Here is a 16,126-nt window from a genome sequence, read left to right as displayed (position 1 = left end):
TCTATGCAGTCTTAGTGTCAATTGTTGTTTTGGTCGTCTGCGTTGTGCCCCAGCTTCAACGTGATCAACTTGCCTCCTGACGACACCACGTTGTGTCTGCTCTGAGCCAGCTCTCGACATGCAGAGCGATCGCTACAATAGAACAGATTGGGCTACAATATTTACTAGTATTACAATATGTAGCATTTTGCAACTTAAATCATTTGTACTGTACTTGTGACTCTCAGTGTCGACGATCCTGCGGGTGTAAAATTAACGAGTTGAGCTGGTACGCGCTGGTTCCGCCGAGACACTTCAAGAGGATGCACCGCATACTGATTGACACTCTCAGCCAACACTGGCCTCAGCGCGCGACAACTGGCCGACAGTTGCTTCCACTGAAAAAATAAACCGTCGATCTGTGCCGCGATGATGCAGTCGACGAGGGTATCCTCTCGAAGCCACGCGCACAAATTTCATAAGTTTCATATTCGCTACGACCTGTGGCGTGCGGCGCAACTTTCATGCACACTCGACCGCAGACCGTTTCTGCTGAAGTTGAAGTGTGTCGTCAGTTAGCAAATCTTCAGTTTTGAAGCTGCACTTTGGTCGAAGTCGCGTCTTTTCAGCGAAAAAATCGTTTTGTAAAATGTTTTCGACCAATCATCGACGTCAATTCCATTTAACACTGCCACCTAGAGTGTCTCTGTATTGCCAGTCCAGGGCGAAGGCACGTTAACGTCTCATCGGGCTTCAGCTCGCAACAGCTCATGGCTTCGTACCAGCGTAGATACGCACGTTGTGGCTGCTACGACTGCAATGAGCATGGCGCTCGGTGCTGCCGGACACTCACTCATTGAATTGCACGTGCACCAACGCGAAAACGGGCCGCTGCAGAGCTCATTGATCTTTTTGCCTCGCTCAACGCACTGCACCACCGCAACATCATCCGAACCATCGACACTACAGCGCTGCAGTTTCCGCGAACATGTTGCATTCCAGTCCGAAAAGCCATCGCAGCGGCGAGGTGCATCCACTGCTCGAAACTCACTCCACTCCGCTCTCCCCGCAACATTCCACCAGCAGTAGCTGTGTTAGTCGGTGGAGTTTGTTAGCCGTCGTCTCGACACTCTTGTTCATGGCTGCGGTCTTTGGTGTCTTCAAGCCCAATGTATCAACTCTGCGAAGCGCCACGACAGTAGCCCCCGACGCCAAGTTTGACCTGTTCACGCCCATTTTCAATGCCGAAGCTCCACCGCAAAGTCTCTTCAACCACACTGATGCCCAGAAGAACCTACTACCACCCAAGTTCTTGGCTCCCGGTCTCGTGGGATCGCGTCCCATTCCGACTAACGACTGGTGGGGCAACTTGATTGGAGCTACTGTCGGCGAGGAAAACGTTGTCCACCCTGTGTGGACCAACCCATACAGCGTGACGCCTTCCATCTTCATGGAGCCCTACGGTCTCACGATGAACTACCCGTACACAACCCGTTTGTTCGGAGGCGGCTTGACTGGCAACGGTGACGCTGAGATGTACTACCTCCACGGCCAAATCCCTGAGTTCTCCTTCTCCGCGACGGAGTTCTCCAACTCGTCTCACCCAATCTTCGAGGTTTTCGACTGGGACGACCTCACTGTGCAGCTCCGCTTCTTGTCTCGTGAAGACTCGTCGAAGAAGTTCGAGGCGACTCTGGCTAGTGGCATGGCATTCGTCACTGCTCGCTACTTCGGTCTCACTCCACGTTTCCAGACTTATTACAACATCTCATCGATCAACGGCCTGGACGCCACGGAGTCCGTCCACCTCCCTCTGACCAACGATCGCTACGTGCTGCAGTTCAACAACGGAGCTACGTGGACGCTCTACTTCTCCAACGAAGTCACGCTGCGCTTCGACGGCCACTCTACGCTTGACATGGAGAAGCCGTTCACAGGTATCGCTCGTGTCGCTCTGATCCCGGATGCCTCTGCACAGGAGCAGACCATCTTTGACCAAACGGCGAGCTGCGTCCTCAATGGGGGTCGCGTTGAAGCCCACAACGAAGATGCCTACGCCTACAAGTGGCAGACCAGCGGTGACTGCACCAATGGAATGTTGCACTACGCTCAGGTGCACCACATTGACACTCTGGATCGTAGATACGCCACCGAAGCGGAAGGAGTGGCTGCTCACTCTACAACACGTGGACTGATGCAGGGAGTTGTGACCACGAGCTCGCCACCCGAGTGGCGTATGGTGGAAACGGTGGAATTCCCGGTGGACTTCTATCCGCCACGCAAGCCTGACTCGAGCGTAGTCGAAGCTTACGAAATGAAGAAGAATCTGATCGCCGATATCAACTCGCAGTGGTCCATCGCGTTGGGACAGAGCTACTACTTCAACGGCAAGGCTGCGCAAAAGTACGCATCACTGTGTCTAATGGCTGGAGACTCGTCCATTGTGGGTCAAGACACCGAGTTGCTTACCCACTGCATTACGAAGCTGGAAGGGTTATTGACGCCATTCCTTAACAATACGTGGACCAACGCACTCAACTATGATACCATCTACCGAGGTATCGTGAGCTCGCAGGGCTTTACGCTCAACGACCCGAACGTCGACTTCGGCAACACCATGTACAACGACCACCACTACCACTACGGCTACTGGGTCGTCACTGCTGCTATCGTCAACAAACTGGACCCCACGTGGTCGGGGATCCCTGCGATGAACCGCATGGCTGGATTCATGATCCGCGACGTCGCAAACCCGTCGGATGCGGACCCGTACTTCCCCAAGTTCCGCAGTCTTGACTGGTACCGTGGCCACTCGTACTCGCATGGCATCACGGCACTTGGAGACGGCAAGGACGAAGAGAGCACGTCTGAAGATGTGAATTTCTACTACGGCATGACGCTGCTGGGCAAAGTCACTGGAGACAAACACCTCGAAACGGTCGGCAAGCTCATGGTCAAGCTCAACGCTCGTGCCATTCAGACGTACTTCCTGCTGGAAGACGGCAATCGTGCCCACCCGGACCGCTACCGTGACAACAAGGTCATGGGCATTCTCTTCGACAACAAGGTCAACTACGCTACGTGGTTCAGTGGCGAGAAGTACGCGATCCACGGCATCCAGATGCTCCCAGCTACAGCTGTGACTCAATTCGTACGCACACGCGAGTTTGTCGAACAGGAATGGGACCAGATCTTGGCTCGTGAGCCCATCGTCCAGAACGACGAGCAGACAAATCCGTGGCTCTCGCTTCTCTACATGAACTACGCCACTGTCAACAAGGAGTTTGCGCTTGAAAAGCTCCGCACTGTCACGATGGATGACGGACTGTCCCGCTCCTGGGCGATGTACATTGCAGCCACCCGGCCGTAAGATCTCTCACGGCGGACTTACTATGATATGAGGGCGATGCTGGAGAAACCGTAGACAGACATCGCCTTGTAGAGTACAAGGTCAAACTAAATAGAAAAGAAAATGTTCATCAACTCAGCCGTTTTAGCATGTTCTGTGTGGCTCAAAAGGCATCGAGAGCAGGTTGCACCTGCTTAATGTGTCTAGAAATCATACTCGTCGCCTCGAGGGCTTGCAAGAGCAGATAAAACCTCCTTCTTCTCGCCGTCTTCCTTCGGATCCGCTTCACACGTTTCAGACTTATTGGATCCGTGTTTCCAATCGCGGATATTTTGACGGAGCTTCTCGTCGCTCTCTAACTGTTGAAGGGTGAGCGGTTCTCCTGTTAATGGACAGCGGTTGCCAAAATCGCGGAACCAAGCTTCTATGACCTGGCGCTCAAACACTTGGCCGTACGGTGATCGCATTGGATGTTTCAGCATTTTCAGAGAGACTGCACATTTGTACTCAGGCGGAATATCTCGAGAGCCCGATTTCCTCTTCTTCTTCTTTCTGGAAGGATCTTTGGGTTTCTTCTTGGGTTTCTCCGTAGACGGTGAGTCGGCAGCAGAAGATTTGGCGTCGCACTCCTCTTCTTCTTCATCGTCGTCCACAACGTCAGCGTCTTGAATAGTGATAGCGTTCAAGCTCGGCAAGTCTCCGAGAAGTTCGTACTCTTCTTTACGCGACAATGGTGTTATCTTGTTGGTCGACGCTGGTACATCGTCAAGTGTGGACGTGGCTGCTGCTTCAGTCTGCTTCGGAGGGGACGGAGAAGACGGGGCTGGCAGATGTGACGCAATATCTTCAAGCATGACGCGAATCTCGCTGTGAATGGTGAGATCTTTCGCGATAGAGCCACGATCAGTCTTGAGCAACACGTCAGCGCCGTACACCACCAGCATCTTCACAATTGGCACTCGGGAATGATACGCAGCCTCATGCAGCGCCGTCCACCCGAGCTTGTTCGTCGCGTTCTTGCTAACACCCCACTCCAGAAGCGTCTTGACGGTAGATTCGTGTCCTTGACGCGCAGCCTCAGCTAGTGGCATCTGCCCCGGGAATGGGCACAACGCGAACTCAGGACAAATAACATCGTGCTTGGCTCCTGCACGCAGAAGTTCCTGTGCGATGGTCACGTATCCACGGTGGCAAGCATCGTAGAGTGGAGTCCACCCTACCGTGTTGACCGTGTTCACGTTGGCTCCAGCACGAATGAGCTTGATGGCCAGCGCCTCCAAGCCGTAGGCGCAGGCGATATGCAACGCCGTCCAGCCACACGAGAAGGAGCCAGGACCCCGGCGCGTCACTCCGTTCAGGTCGGCTTTGCGTACAGCCAGCTCCTTGAGGATCGCGATCCCGGCCTCTTGTGCCGTGAGCATGTGGCAAGCAGCGTGCAGAGGTGTCCAGCCGTCGTTGTTGGGCTGGTGCAGCGTCTCCTTGTCCAGCTCGATCTTGTCGTTTCCCACGTAGACGATCAACTCGTTTTCTTCTTGAGGCTCGTCAGGAACGAGCGACTTGTTCGCTGTCGATTTGATCTCTTGCCCGTCGAATGTCAACTGCTGATACTTTCCCTCGGGGTCGGGAGAATGCACGAGCAGCAGCATGTTGCCGCCCTTGAAGTTGCGTGTTTGGTGGTCTCGAGGATTCTTCGGTCCAATGTGGAAATCGGACAGTCGATACAAGTCCGGGAAGCGCACAAAGCGTGGATCCAGACCCTGCACCATGGCGTCACCGAGGATCATGGTGCATGCCAGCATCTGCTCGAAAGATGCTTGGGTCGATGCTGCGCCGCCCATGACTCAGCTGTCGCTCGTTCACAAGAAAAGGTAAACAATAAGGAAAAATGGCAACAGCACGCTCGTCGGAAAAGGTGTCGTGTTCTTCACAAGGAGCCGCTAGCTGCGACCGTTGAGAATGTGGGGTAAGCGTACACTAAAGCCAAAGCACGTCAGCTACTACTAGAGCTCGAGTCTGGAGCTTCATTCTGCTGCATCCGTTGATCCTTTCACTGCGGCGCTGTGGCTGTGGCGAGAGACGTGAGTTGCGTGGTGTTGGTCCAGGGCTGGTCGAACACCTTCACCACGAAGCGGGTGGCATCGTTGTGGGAGGCGCTCGATCCTTCCACCTCGAACTCGTAGTTGGTGCCGGCCACGACCTGCGAGCGCACAGATAAAATGTTGGTCACAGCCAGATCTGAGCCTTGGAGGGCACGATCCAAGGCGGCACGCGCTTCGGGTGTCACGGTGGCGGGGGAGAAGCCGCCAAGAATCAGAGGGCCAGGCATATCGGCAACGCGGACGTGGGCTCGTTTCGGTCAAACGGTACTGTACCGAAGGATTTTGCACATCAAATAGTGACTCATGCAGCTCACGTATGAACATTTTACCTCATACTTCTCCTTCTACAGTTTCATTCCTTTTCCTCCTTCTTGAACATTTTCTTGAACATGCCTCCGATGCGCGACTTCCGGTGGCCATCCTCTCCGTTGAGACTGCTTCGGTTGAGACTCCCGCGTTCAGGAGGACTCATGCCTTCTGCGTGAGGCGACACTCCCTGTTGCACCGGGTTGTTCATTATCGTATCTAGAGTCGCACGGCGTTCATTGCGAGACGGGTTTGCGCTGACAGACACCGAAACAGGCACAGGCCCCATTGAAGTCGCCGTATCCGATCGGTGGTCACGGTGCTCGCTCTCCCTTGTCACCTTGCTAGCTCTGTTCAACAGCAGCACAAAGTAGGGGGTTAGCTACATCACGCAACCATACAGCACCTTCACAGACGCGAATCTTACGAGGATCGACGAGTTATAAACTCGCTGCTACGCCGTCCGTTGTCATACGAGGAGGGCTTCGAGTCCTGTACCATTGCTCGCATGCGCTCCAGTAGACCCTCCGAGACACCATCGGATTCCGCCAGGTTGATGATGTCGAGCAGTAAATCCTGTTGCTGTACACGGGCCTTGAGCTCCGCAGAGTACACGGAGCGCTGCATCCTCAGATCTTCCTTCAACTCAGCCACCTGCTTCTTATACTTCTTCATCTTCTCCTCCTGAGATTTTATCAAAGCTGCGTGCGTACTCATAAGGCGCAGGTTGGCCTTCGACTGCTGCTTGTTGTGCTGGTTGAGCGCAGCGAACGATGCTCCAGCAGCCGTGTACGCATCCTTGATTTTCTTGTTCTCAGCCTTCAGATTCTCGTTCTCCTGGGTCAACATCTGGATGAGCTCACGGCCCTTGGTAACCTCCTTCCGCAGGTAATCGATCATACGCTCCGAGTCGTCCAGCAGCTTGCCATCGTCCATAGACTCACGCTCTATCCTACTCGATCGCATACTGTTCCGGGACTGAGGAGGAGCTTCGCTGTCGTAAATGCTACTGCTCGCACTCGGCACCGACGAATTGCGAACCTGGTTCAGTTCCTGCTGCAGCGACGAGTTCTCAGCTTCAATCTCCATGCGAGCACGTTTTTCATCTTCCAGACGATGTTTCAGCAGCTCCACTTCAGTCTCCATAGCATCCTGCTCCTTCCGTTCTGACAAAAGCCGCTGATACTTGCCCACTTGCTTCTTCATCTTCAAGGTCGACTGAATCTTGATGACAGCACCACGGAACTTGACATACTTCTTTTCCGAAAGATACTTGCGATAAGCGGTTTGGACCTTGATCGCGCTTTTCTCTTTCATCATCAGGTACACACCTTGGCGCGAGCGGACGCCACGCCACACGCTCTGCACGATAATGCACTTCCTACGCTTCTCCAGATACGATTGGCGCTGCATCCGGCAGCGATGAAGTGCTTGAAGTTTAGAGATCACGGTGCGAACCTTCTTGATCCTTCGACGTGCCATCCATCGCCGTGCAGCCTGTTGAATCATAATTGCTCGGTCGTGCACGAACGTTGTGCGTCTGTGCTCCAGGAATTCCAGCACATCCTTACCGAAGTAGACCAGGCTTTTGCCGACCACGAAAGTGGGCGTTCTGGAGTGCTCGCTGCCTTCTTGCGTCCGGTCGAAGGCGTCACCACTCAGCAGGTCCTCAGCGAGCTGTTCACAAGCCTCAGCAACAGTCGTAGAGTCTTTGGCCAGAGTTGATTCCTTCTTGCTTCTCATCATCACAAATCGGCGCAGGAATTTCTCGTGAGCCATCTTGTTCGGGAACGCGGCGCGTGTGATACGAATAGCTTCCACGACACCGGCGCACCGAAGCTGGTTTACTACCGCACCGATTTCGTAGATGTTGGGGCTCTTTTCCGAGTTAGGTTTAATGCAGCGGACATAGTGCACCTCGGTACTGGAGATGTCGCTCATCAGTAGTGACAATTGCGCTTTGAACTTGTAGCTCACGGTTTCTTGCATGAACGTAGACGTTTTCCGGCTTACCGTACTGCGTCGGCCCGCCTCCATCATGGTTGCGGCACGAACAGCCAAATCCGCGTCCGTCATGAATGCTGTGTTGTTGTCATCGCCAAATACCATCGACATCAACCCATTGGAGCTCGTGCCCAGAAGCTCGAGTAGATCGGTCTGGAGAGAGTCTTTGTTCTTCTCGACAAAGCCTTCCGCATCATATGTCACAGGTCCTGCATAGTGGTGCAGCAGGAAGTGCATTTGGCTCAGGCGGGCTCGCTCTAGACGCGGGTGGGACTCACGTAGCGACACCAGCTTGGACACGAACGACAAGTCGCTACCCATGGGACGCACGCATTCCTCGTTGAGCAATGCCATCACCCCCATCGAGTTCTCCAGCAGGTCCAGCATGTCTTGGTTGTCACGGTACTTGACGAACTCCCACGCCACGCCTTCTTGTTGGTACTCCTTCTGTACAGTCTTAAACACGTCCAGCGTAAACTTCTGCTGCAGCTTCTCGTTCGCAAAGTTGATGCAAAACTGCTCGAAGCTGTTGTGCTTGAAGGACTCAAAACCGAAGATATCCAATAAGTCGATGTGCAGGTAGGACGGTGTCGATGCACTTCTGTCACCCGTGTTGGAGATGCTGTGGTTCACTCGACGCACCAGGTAACCAAACACTCGTGCGTAGATTTCCTTGGCCAGAGCATCGCGGTTGTTGCCGGCGTGGTGAGCGGACAGCGGGACACAGTACACTTCCTGACGCGCCTTGACCGTACGACTGCAAAGCTGTTTGCTCAGCGCAGCCACTTCCACACCAAGCAGCTTCGCGCATTGTTCGATTTCATTCCTCTGCTGCTCAATCTGCTCCGCTGTGACCGATCCAGAAGGCGACGATGCGTTGAGAGAAGCTACAGCCTGGCTAGCGTCGTCCTTGTTGGACTCTAAGGGCACGAAGTCGAGCTGCCCAAGACGCAGGATGCCACAGAGAGCGCTGAAAAGCTCATTCTGCTCCTTGTCACTCAATCCAATGGTAGTCAGGGCATCGCGAGTGACCTGGTAACGTTCTAGGTCGGTCTTGCCGTCCAGAATGAGCTTTTCATCCTGCAAATAGCGGAATTCCTTGGCCGCCGTGTCGTCCTTGAAGCCAAAAACGTCTTCCTTGGCGCTCACGAGCTGGTAGAAAATGTGGTAGTTACGCTCGCCTGCAGCCTGTGCCACGACACGTGATTTCTCGAGCAGATAGTGGCGACACTCGGCCCCGACGAGACAGTAGTCGCTGTTGAACTGCAACTGCGTGAACTTACCGAATCGACTGGAATTGTCGTTGCGGATGGTCTTGGCGTTACCAAAAGCCTCAAGCAAAGGATTGCTCTTGAGCACCTTCTCTACCACGATGGTCTCTCCGCTCTCGGCGGAGTGCAGACTCTTAGCAATGCCCATGGAGATACTCGCGAGATGCTCCATCATGATCTTGACTGTCTCCGTCTTGCCAGCACCGGATTCACCACTCACGAGGATACTTTGCGGGATGCGGTGCTGCTTCATGTGGTGGAAGGCTTCGGCACTCGTCGCGTATACGTGTGGTGGCATCTCGTCCCATGGGCGCTGTGTGTAGAGGTCTCGAAGTTCTTCTGAGTAGTGCTCCTTGATCCACTGGTACGGGTTCACAGCCACCACAATCTTGCCTGTGTATGTATACGGCTCCTTGGCGTAGAAGCGCTCACGTACGTTGTAGACGATGGCGGGCTCGTGCAAGTGCCCAAGTTCGCACATGTCCTCTGCTCCGACGCTGCGTTTGGTCTTGGTGTCATCATCGTCGCCCTCAGACGGACCATTCTGTAGCGGCAGCGAGTCGGGCATCCCATCCTCGTTCAGATCGATGGAGCGCTCCTCCGCGGGCGCGTCTTGGTCATATCCGGCGATCGCATCTGAGGCGTCGGTCAAAGGCTGCACACGTACACGGAAGACCTTCCCGCTCGAATCCACCGACAGAACAGTGGCAGGCACCCACACGAGCTTCTCGTCCGGGATGAACACGCGGACCCCCTCCATATTGCGGAATCAGAGTGATGGTCAACAGAGTGCGGAACCTCCCTTCGACCAGCTTTGAGACCGAGTGGGGGAGGCGTGCGTGTCGTCGAAATGCAATCGGATTTAGTGGGAGATAGGCTGATTTATGCACATCTAACTTGCATTTTGTAAGAGCTTGAAGATGGCAATGCAATGCGCGGGTTCGCTGCGGAGATTTGGCAGGGGTGGTCGGATGCATACGACAAAGCAATTTTGGTTGCTATGAGGCAGCTTCCTGCTTCTCTGAGCTGGACGCGAAGCAGTTCGATCACAGTTCACGTAAAATATCGTAGGCTTGCCACGTAGCGACGACAGGGGAAGCCCGTCTCCACCGAGCAGTAGTGACAACCTGGATAATAACGACATTAGATCATGAACAGCTGGGTTTTTCAGTAGTGACAATTCTGGTTCCAATGGCATCAAATGGCTACACTGCTGATCACACTGCTATTTTTACAGACTAGACCTTGAGGTTGGCATGCTGCTCTTCGCTTAGCACAGGGCGAGCAGTCAATCTGTGAGGGGATTGCAGGACCTACCTCTACAACTGTACCAAGTCGATCAGCGTGAAATGCGCACCGGGCGCCTCCAGGAGCGCGACAACCGCGTGAACTACGATGCTCTAACTACTGCAGAGTTACTCGGCTCAGAACAAGACGACACAGTGACAGTGCGAAGTACCGGTACTGAAAGCGAAGACCAACGATCGATGAGCGCAGACGAGGAGCAGTTACAACTGGGCCAACTGTCAGCGCTGCAGGCAGGTGAGCGAGCTCGATCCGTAAGGTTCGAAGACGACCAGTCGATCGGCTCACAAGATCTTCAACAGTATCCTCGTGCCCCAAGCATCACATCCTCGTCGTCTTCTCCTCGATCTCCATTGCTCAAAAAGTTTTCACCCGTCCAGGATCGCCGAGTTAACACAGTTCTTCTCGAAGCATTGCACCTCACCGAAATATCGCGAGACGAAATCGGCCTGATCGAGCGCTCGATCAAGCGGCTCAACGATGCAATCGTTGGTTTTGCGATGCTAGTCGACAAACAGGTAAAGATTGTTGGCGCACCAAGCGTAGAGGAACGTGGACGAATCAAAGCGGATATTCAAGATCTTTCCAGCCAACTGAGGGTCTCTAACGCATTGATAGAGAGCACATGTGCGCGTATGAAGAAACAGCTAGCCACAGGAAGGAACCAGCTCAGTGCTCACAGGCGAAACCTCGTGCCTCAGGGTGAAATGGAAAAACTGGACACCGAGATGTTAGAGTGCACTTCTTCACGCTGTAGTGTCAACAGACAACAACAACAGTTGCAGTTGCAGGAACGTCAAGAGACCCTATGCAAGCCAGACCAGACTGGAATTCGCTTTCATCGATCACCGCCACGACCGACTATTGCACAAAACGTTCCGTACGGCTGCAGAGGTGTGCAAAGCAAAAGCAGCGCACCGCCGACGACGGCTGACCACGCGTCGCAAAAAAGAAATAGCCCACCGACAACTCCACGGGTGTCGCTCATCTGGATTCTCAAGCCCCGCCCTGTCAATGATGGCGAGGAAGAAGATGTAGCTGCACCTTTAGTATCGATTGATCTGCTTACCTCCGTGCTGGACGCCGTGGGGCTTCAAGACAAAGAATTCCTGGAAATGAGAGATATAAGAACGTTCCTGCATGGCATTTTAGCCTTCTTTATCGCTCGAAACCCAGCGTTAAAGTTTATGGACAAAGCCTATCATCGACGTCTCATTCCAGACTACATCAATGAGCTGGCTGACGCGTTAGCGATGGACATGCAGCTTATTCCACAGGTACGAGGCAGTTTCTGCACTACATATCGCTTACAGTATCACCGATACTTCCTCTTTGCTTACACAGCTCTCGGGAAGGTCAGCCATCGTTACTCCGGTGAACGCACTGGAGGAATATATGTGTGCAGAGCCCTATCGCTTTGATCGACTGCTCCACAATGTCCGCGTAGATCCTAGCGACAGCTCTACCAAAGATTCATCTTCAAATGGCTCGCCACCATTTATATGCCCTACGAGTCCGCTCCAAGAGCGCAACGATGCCACAATGAACGGCGGCAAGGGCGTCGAGATGGCCACGATCAAACCGCGGGAGCCAGAACTCATCGAGACCGCCGAACAGACGCTGGGTATGGCCAAATTACTCCATGAACTGGCCACGGCTGAGTGCGAGGCGCGGAACGGCAACCGCATATCTATTCGGGCTCAAGTGCCGCACTCGAAGGAGTTCTCGAAAGCCTACATCGCCTCTTCCAAGGAGCTCATGCTTCAGGAGACAGGTTTGCATTAAACTCGAACACCAATTCAATTTCCGCTGAGCTCTAGCTTGACCTTTCGTTCTTGCAAGTCACTCGCCACTACGAAAAATGTAGTTTTACTCGAAGTTTACAGAAGTGCTGAACTGTCTTGAGTTACGGTAGTCGTCCGTGACACTCGACTACTCAAATGGATGGTGTCCTAGTACAATACATGGGTTCACTACATGCACGTACAGTACTCGATATTAGTAACTGATGGCATATGTACATTGCACGATTCTCATGTTGTTCTCGTACGTTACAGCTAACTTTTGTCACACCCTGTTCGGCTCACGCTCAATTACTACACGGTGTCGAAAAAGAAACTAAGACTGGATCTGTCGCTCGACGGTTCTCAATACTCCACCATGCGTGTCGAGTGGTTACTGGAGCTGCTATTACGGCGGTACTGTTGTGCTCGTCGCTTCCGCTCCCTCTGCTCCTCCTCTGGGTTCAGTGTAGGTACGCTGTATTCGCAGAGCGAGACATAGGAGGAACCTCGCTCTCGGATCGCGCAGGGCGCGACGCTAAGGAACTTCTGCATGGCAAAGGATTCACGCAGAAACGCCATTTGTTGCACTGCTCGCAGTAACTCCTGAAAACTATCGCATCTTGATTGCAAGTGCGATCGGTCGTGTCGTTTCCAGAATGTGAGGAAGCCCGCGTGAGGCAAAGGGGGCAGCGTGAAAGCCGTGATGGCGCGCTCAAGCTTTTCCTCGTGTGTCATGGGGTCAGTCGGTGCAGGGGTTGCACCTCTGGCCAGTCTCGTCACCGCTTTGCTGCGGTAATACGCCTGCCGGTTCTCGAGAATCTCAGTCAGCTGAAAGTGGAGGTCCTTGAAGTCCGAGTAGCTGCGACGGATGGTGTATGTCTGTAGAGGGGCGTCGTGGTCCACCACGTCAATGTGGTACATGACCTTCTTCTCCCTACCCCGCATGGAGAATCCTGAGAGCACGAGGTCCGAGCACGCGCTTGAGGACGACGCGGTGGAGCGTCGACTGGAGGCCGTTGACTGGCCTAGCTCCTGTTGCCTGATCTGTTGTGTTGCGTCTGACTGTTGCCGCCTGGCTGCGTTGAGCTTCTCGATCTCGAGCTCGTCTTCTGTGCAGGTCATGGTGGCGTTGGACGGAGGGTCCCGGGGCTTTTGTATGTCGTCCTCGTCCAGCGGCTGCGGCTTATCTTCGGTCTCGCATACGGGACCCAACGTGGGGAAGAGGCTACTGTTGTTGTTGACCTTGATCGGGGATGGTAGGACCTGAGCTGCGGCGAAGTACCAGTCTGGTAAGCGGTCCACCGCCGCCTCGAGCTGCTGGCCGCGCGATACGATGGACTCCGCCATGGACAGAGCGAATTGACTTATGAGTTGAGCAGAGCAGAGCAGCGCGGGGGCAGCTGTGGACGCTCATCCCCCCGTCTTTGAGCCTAATTTCAAGGCCGGGCTTTGTGCTTAAAAATGCCTGAAAACGTGGCAGATTGACTTGGTTTCAGTAATCTGATTCTTCCGGTTTCATTGAAAATTCAGCCATCCAACGCGGTTTTGGGAGATGTTGCACAGGGATAAACTTTATCTTCACCATAAATGCTCGCGATGCTTTCACCAGCGCGCAGTGAATCCGACCGTCTAAACTCCCATTGCAGCGCTTTACCGGTAAGACTTGCAGCTCCGTCAAGGCTTAAACCATTTGTTTGTAAAAAGCGCATCCGCTCAGGTAATCTTTTGCCTGCGTGGATAGCTGCATTTCGAGTGCGAAGGACTTTTTTAGGAACACATTGGAAGCACTTCGGCAGCTCCAAATTGGAGCCTTCAACATCCTGCCGTGTAACATAAAGCGATTTGTGTATTTTTAGGTGAATGAGGAGTTTGGAAAGGCGATCTGAATCATGGAAACCATGGTGAACCTCACAGTGAGGGCCACAAACACGACCATACATGTATTGCTCGTCCGTTTTTTAGGTGGTGTACATGTAGCCGATCTTTTGAGAAAAGTAGAACGCGAGAGAGCGCTTATTCTTCTGGATGCGACGATCCAAGCCTCTCCATGATACATGCAGCACTTCCCTGCTGACCCTGATGTCTTTGCTGGACTTCGTCGAGAGCTTTCTCGTATCGTATGACATGACACGATTCGAATTGCCAAGTTCTCACTTTTTGAAATTGCTACGCCCAGTTTGTGCTAAAAATATGCATGCGCATTTCCAAGTGTCCGCTACCAGAGTGATTGTCAGATCAGTTGAAGACCGCTCGAAGCGCGCAAGGCAATGCAGCTTCAGATTTGTTGAGCAAATAAATCGGAAGTCTGCAACCTCTGACTTCTTCGTTCCGAACAGTGAATGGCTTCAGTATCTCCACCGCAGCACAGCATTTTTGGCCAGACAAGCCAGGAATACCTACCACATAAATAGTTTTTGGGAGCTACTCCTCTGAGTGCCATCCTTATCGCCGCAACCTCTGCTGCCAGCGCTAACGAGATCCGTCCAGTTGTCACCAGCGTAGCGTTTTGCGTCGGCCTTTCTCCTTAATTTTTCTCCTGGCTGGCCAGTATGACGCTTAAGAGCTCGCCTCGATCCACGGGTGAACGCCGTCGCGAGCGAGAGATGCAAAATGAGCTGCTCAAGTTCCATCGAGACCAGACGGACCCTATCGCCACCAACATCACCAAAAAGCGCGTCCGAGAACCACGCGTGGACCTGGAGTCAAATCCTTTTTGCGCAGATCGACAACTGGCCGATAGCTACCAGCAGCTAAACTTCAATAAGGTGCATTCTTCTCAGACGGACAGATGGTACAGTAGGCAAAACGTTGTGTGGCCTGACTCGTTGGTGCTTGGTTGTGCCACTTCAACATAGAATCCCCGCTTTTACTCGGTATCCGTGCAGGACGGCGCCCGCGTGGAGCAGAACCCTCGGAATCATTCCAGTGTAAGAATCCGTTGCCTGGAACCGAAGTGTACCTTACACCCCTCACGAATTTGTACACAATTTGAAATAGTTCGTCAACCAGTCCACCGATTTACTTGCTAATTCACTTTTCGACGCACGAGCGCGCCCCGAGTTCTCTACGCTACCACCAGCCACATCGTACACTCCCGCGGTAGCGCATTTTGCGGTTCCAAAGGTGGTTAGTGTTGACCCGAGTAATTTGCGTAAGCCATCTAGCAGCAAAGACATCATCGAGAGCAATGGTACCAAGGATACCAAAGCGAGCAATCGACACTTGTTCCCGCCAGGCCACAAACAATACAGGTAAGTCGCCATGCTTTCCTCACTCTCAAACATCCAGAACTCACCCCAGTGACAACTGTGCTTGGCTCTTTTCACATGTTATTATAGTGCCCATCTTACATCGCAAAGCGTGACGTTCGGCCACCGTCCAAGTGTAGGCGCCATGGCTGCAGAAGATGCTCCGACTTTCCTGTCTCACTAACTAACTTACCTGCATCCTTATATTCCCATTATTAAAGTCTGCAGCGAGGATGTTCGACCACCTGAGCAGCAGTATCAGCGGCGCCAACAGTCCCAGAAATCCAGGCAACAAAATGACGTCGCGTCGAGCCTCCTCGACCCCTGTACGGACTGGCATGAGCGTTATGGAGTTGACTCAACTGTTGGCGCCAGCACAACCAAAAAAATCTTCTTCTCTTGGAAGCAAGAGTTCAAGCAAAACCTTGCAACACTGGAAGGCAAGGTCTACAGAAACCTCCCTCCATTCCTATGAAGCTTTCTCCTTGGACAAAGAGGTCGACGACGAACTCTTTCGACAAGATGCCGACAGAAAGAAGAAGACACGCGAGCTGAAGCTGGAGAACAGCTACATAAATTACGTGTACAACCCACCGCGTGAACTCAAGCCTGGCCAATTCCCGCCGCCAGATCAAACAACTGCGCAGCTTATCGACAAGTACCGCAAACTTGCTGTTGGGAAGATGCCTGACATTTTCTAGTCAAACGCGTTGTGAATCACTACTTTTAAATACTTCAAAGTAGTAAATGTTTTGCAATGTTGCTGGTAAAGTCGTTTTTT

The 16,126-nt window shown here is 53.1% G+C and overlaps 7 protein-coding genes across 7 annotated transcripts; 3 read left to right on the top strand and 4 right to left on the bottom strand.

Moving 5' to 3' along the window:
* Window positions 1-967: 967 nt before the first annotated feature.
* On the top strand, window positions 968-3,349 carry PITG_13322 (endo-1,3(4)-beta-glucanase, putative; the record flags this gene model as incomplete). The annotated part of the gene is made up of 1 exon (XM_002899924.1): window positions 968-3,349. The coding sequence occupies one exon, from the start codon at window positions 968-970 to the stop codon at window positions 3,347-3,349; it is 2,382 nt and encodes a 793-aa protein (XP_002899970.1).
* Window positions 3,350-3,683: 334 nt separating this feature from the next.
* On the bottom strand, window positions 3,684-5,094 carry PITG_13321 (uncharacterized protein; the record flags this gene model as incomplete). The annotated part of the gene is made up of 3 exons (XM_002899923.1): window positions 3,684-3,687; window positions 3,785-4,195; window positions 4,262-5,094. 3 exons carry the CDS (start codon window positions 5,092-5,094, stop codon window positions 3,684-3,686), a joined length of 1,248 nt encoding a protein of 415 aa, XP_002899969.1.
* Window positions 5,095-5,375: 281 nt separating this feature from the next.
* PITG_13320 (uncharacterized protein) lies at window positions 5,376-5,654 on the bottom strand (the record flags this gene model as incomplete). The annotated part of the gene is made up of 1 exon (XM_002899922.1): window positions 5,376-5,654. The coding sequence occupies one exon, from the start codon at window positions 5,652-5,654 to the stop codon at window positions 5,376-5,378; it is 279 nt and encodes a 92-aa protein (XP_002899968.1).
* A 125-nt stretch (window positions 5,655-5,779) lies between these two features.
* On the bottom strand, window positions 5,780-9,768 carry PITG_13319 (myosin-like protein; the record flags this gene model as incomplete). Its single annotated transcript, XM_002899921.1, has 2 exons — window positions 5,780-6,065; window positions 6,161-9,768. The coding sequence occupies 2 exons, from the start codon at window positions 9,766-9,768 to the stop codon at window positions 5,780-5,782; spliced, it is 3,894 nt and encodes a 1,297-aa protein (XP_002899967.1).
* Window positions 9,769-10,357: 589 nt separating this feature from the next.
* PITG_13318 (uncharacterized protein) lies at window positions 10,358-12,098 on the top strand (the record flags this gene model as incomplete). The annotated part of the gene is made up of 3 exons (XM_002899920.1): window positions 10,358-11,071; window positions 11,129-11,590; window positions 11,658-12,098. 3 exons carry the CDS (start codon window positions 10,358-10,360, stop codon window positions 12,096-12,098), a joined length of 1,617 nt encoding a protein of 538 aa, XP_002899966.1.
* Window positions 12,099-12,332: 234 nt separating this feature from the next.
* Window positions 12,333-13,450, bottom strand: PITG_13317 (uncharacterized protein; the record flags this gene model as incomplete). Its single annotated transcript, XM_002899919.1, has 1 exon — window positions 12,333-13,450. The coding sequence occupies one exon, from the start codon at window positions 13,442-13,444 to the stop codon at window positions 12,461-12,463; it is 984 nt and encodes a 327-aa protein (XP_002899965.1).
* A 1,196-nt stretch (window positions 13,451-14,646) lies between these two features.
* PITG_13316 (uncharacterized protein) lies at window positions 14,647-16,046 on the top strand (the record flags this gene model as incomplete). The annotated part of the gene is made up of 5 exons (XM_002899918.1): window positions 14,647-14,862; window positions 14,953-15,024; window positions 15,095-15,348; window positions 15,436-15,481; window positions 15,567-16,046. 5 exons carry the CDS (start codon window positions 14,647-14,649, stop codon window positions 16,044-16,046), a joined length of 1,068 nt encoding a protein of 355 aa, XP_002899964.1.
* Window positions 16,047-16,126: the final 80 nt, after the last annotated feature.

The sequence above is a fragment of the Phytophthora infestans genome, genomic scaffold (assembly GCF_000142945.1).
Source record: "Phytophthora infestans T30-4 supercont1.28 genomic scaffold, whole genome shotgun sequence".
NCBI lineage: Eukaryota > Oomycota > Peronosporomycetes > Peronosporales > Peronosporaceae > Phytophthora > Phytophthora infestans.
Note: the sequence above shows the minus strand (reverse complement) of the source record. Positions and strands in the feature narration are given on the sequence as shown.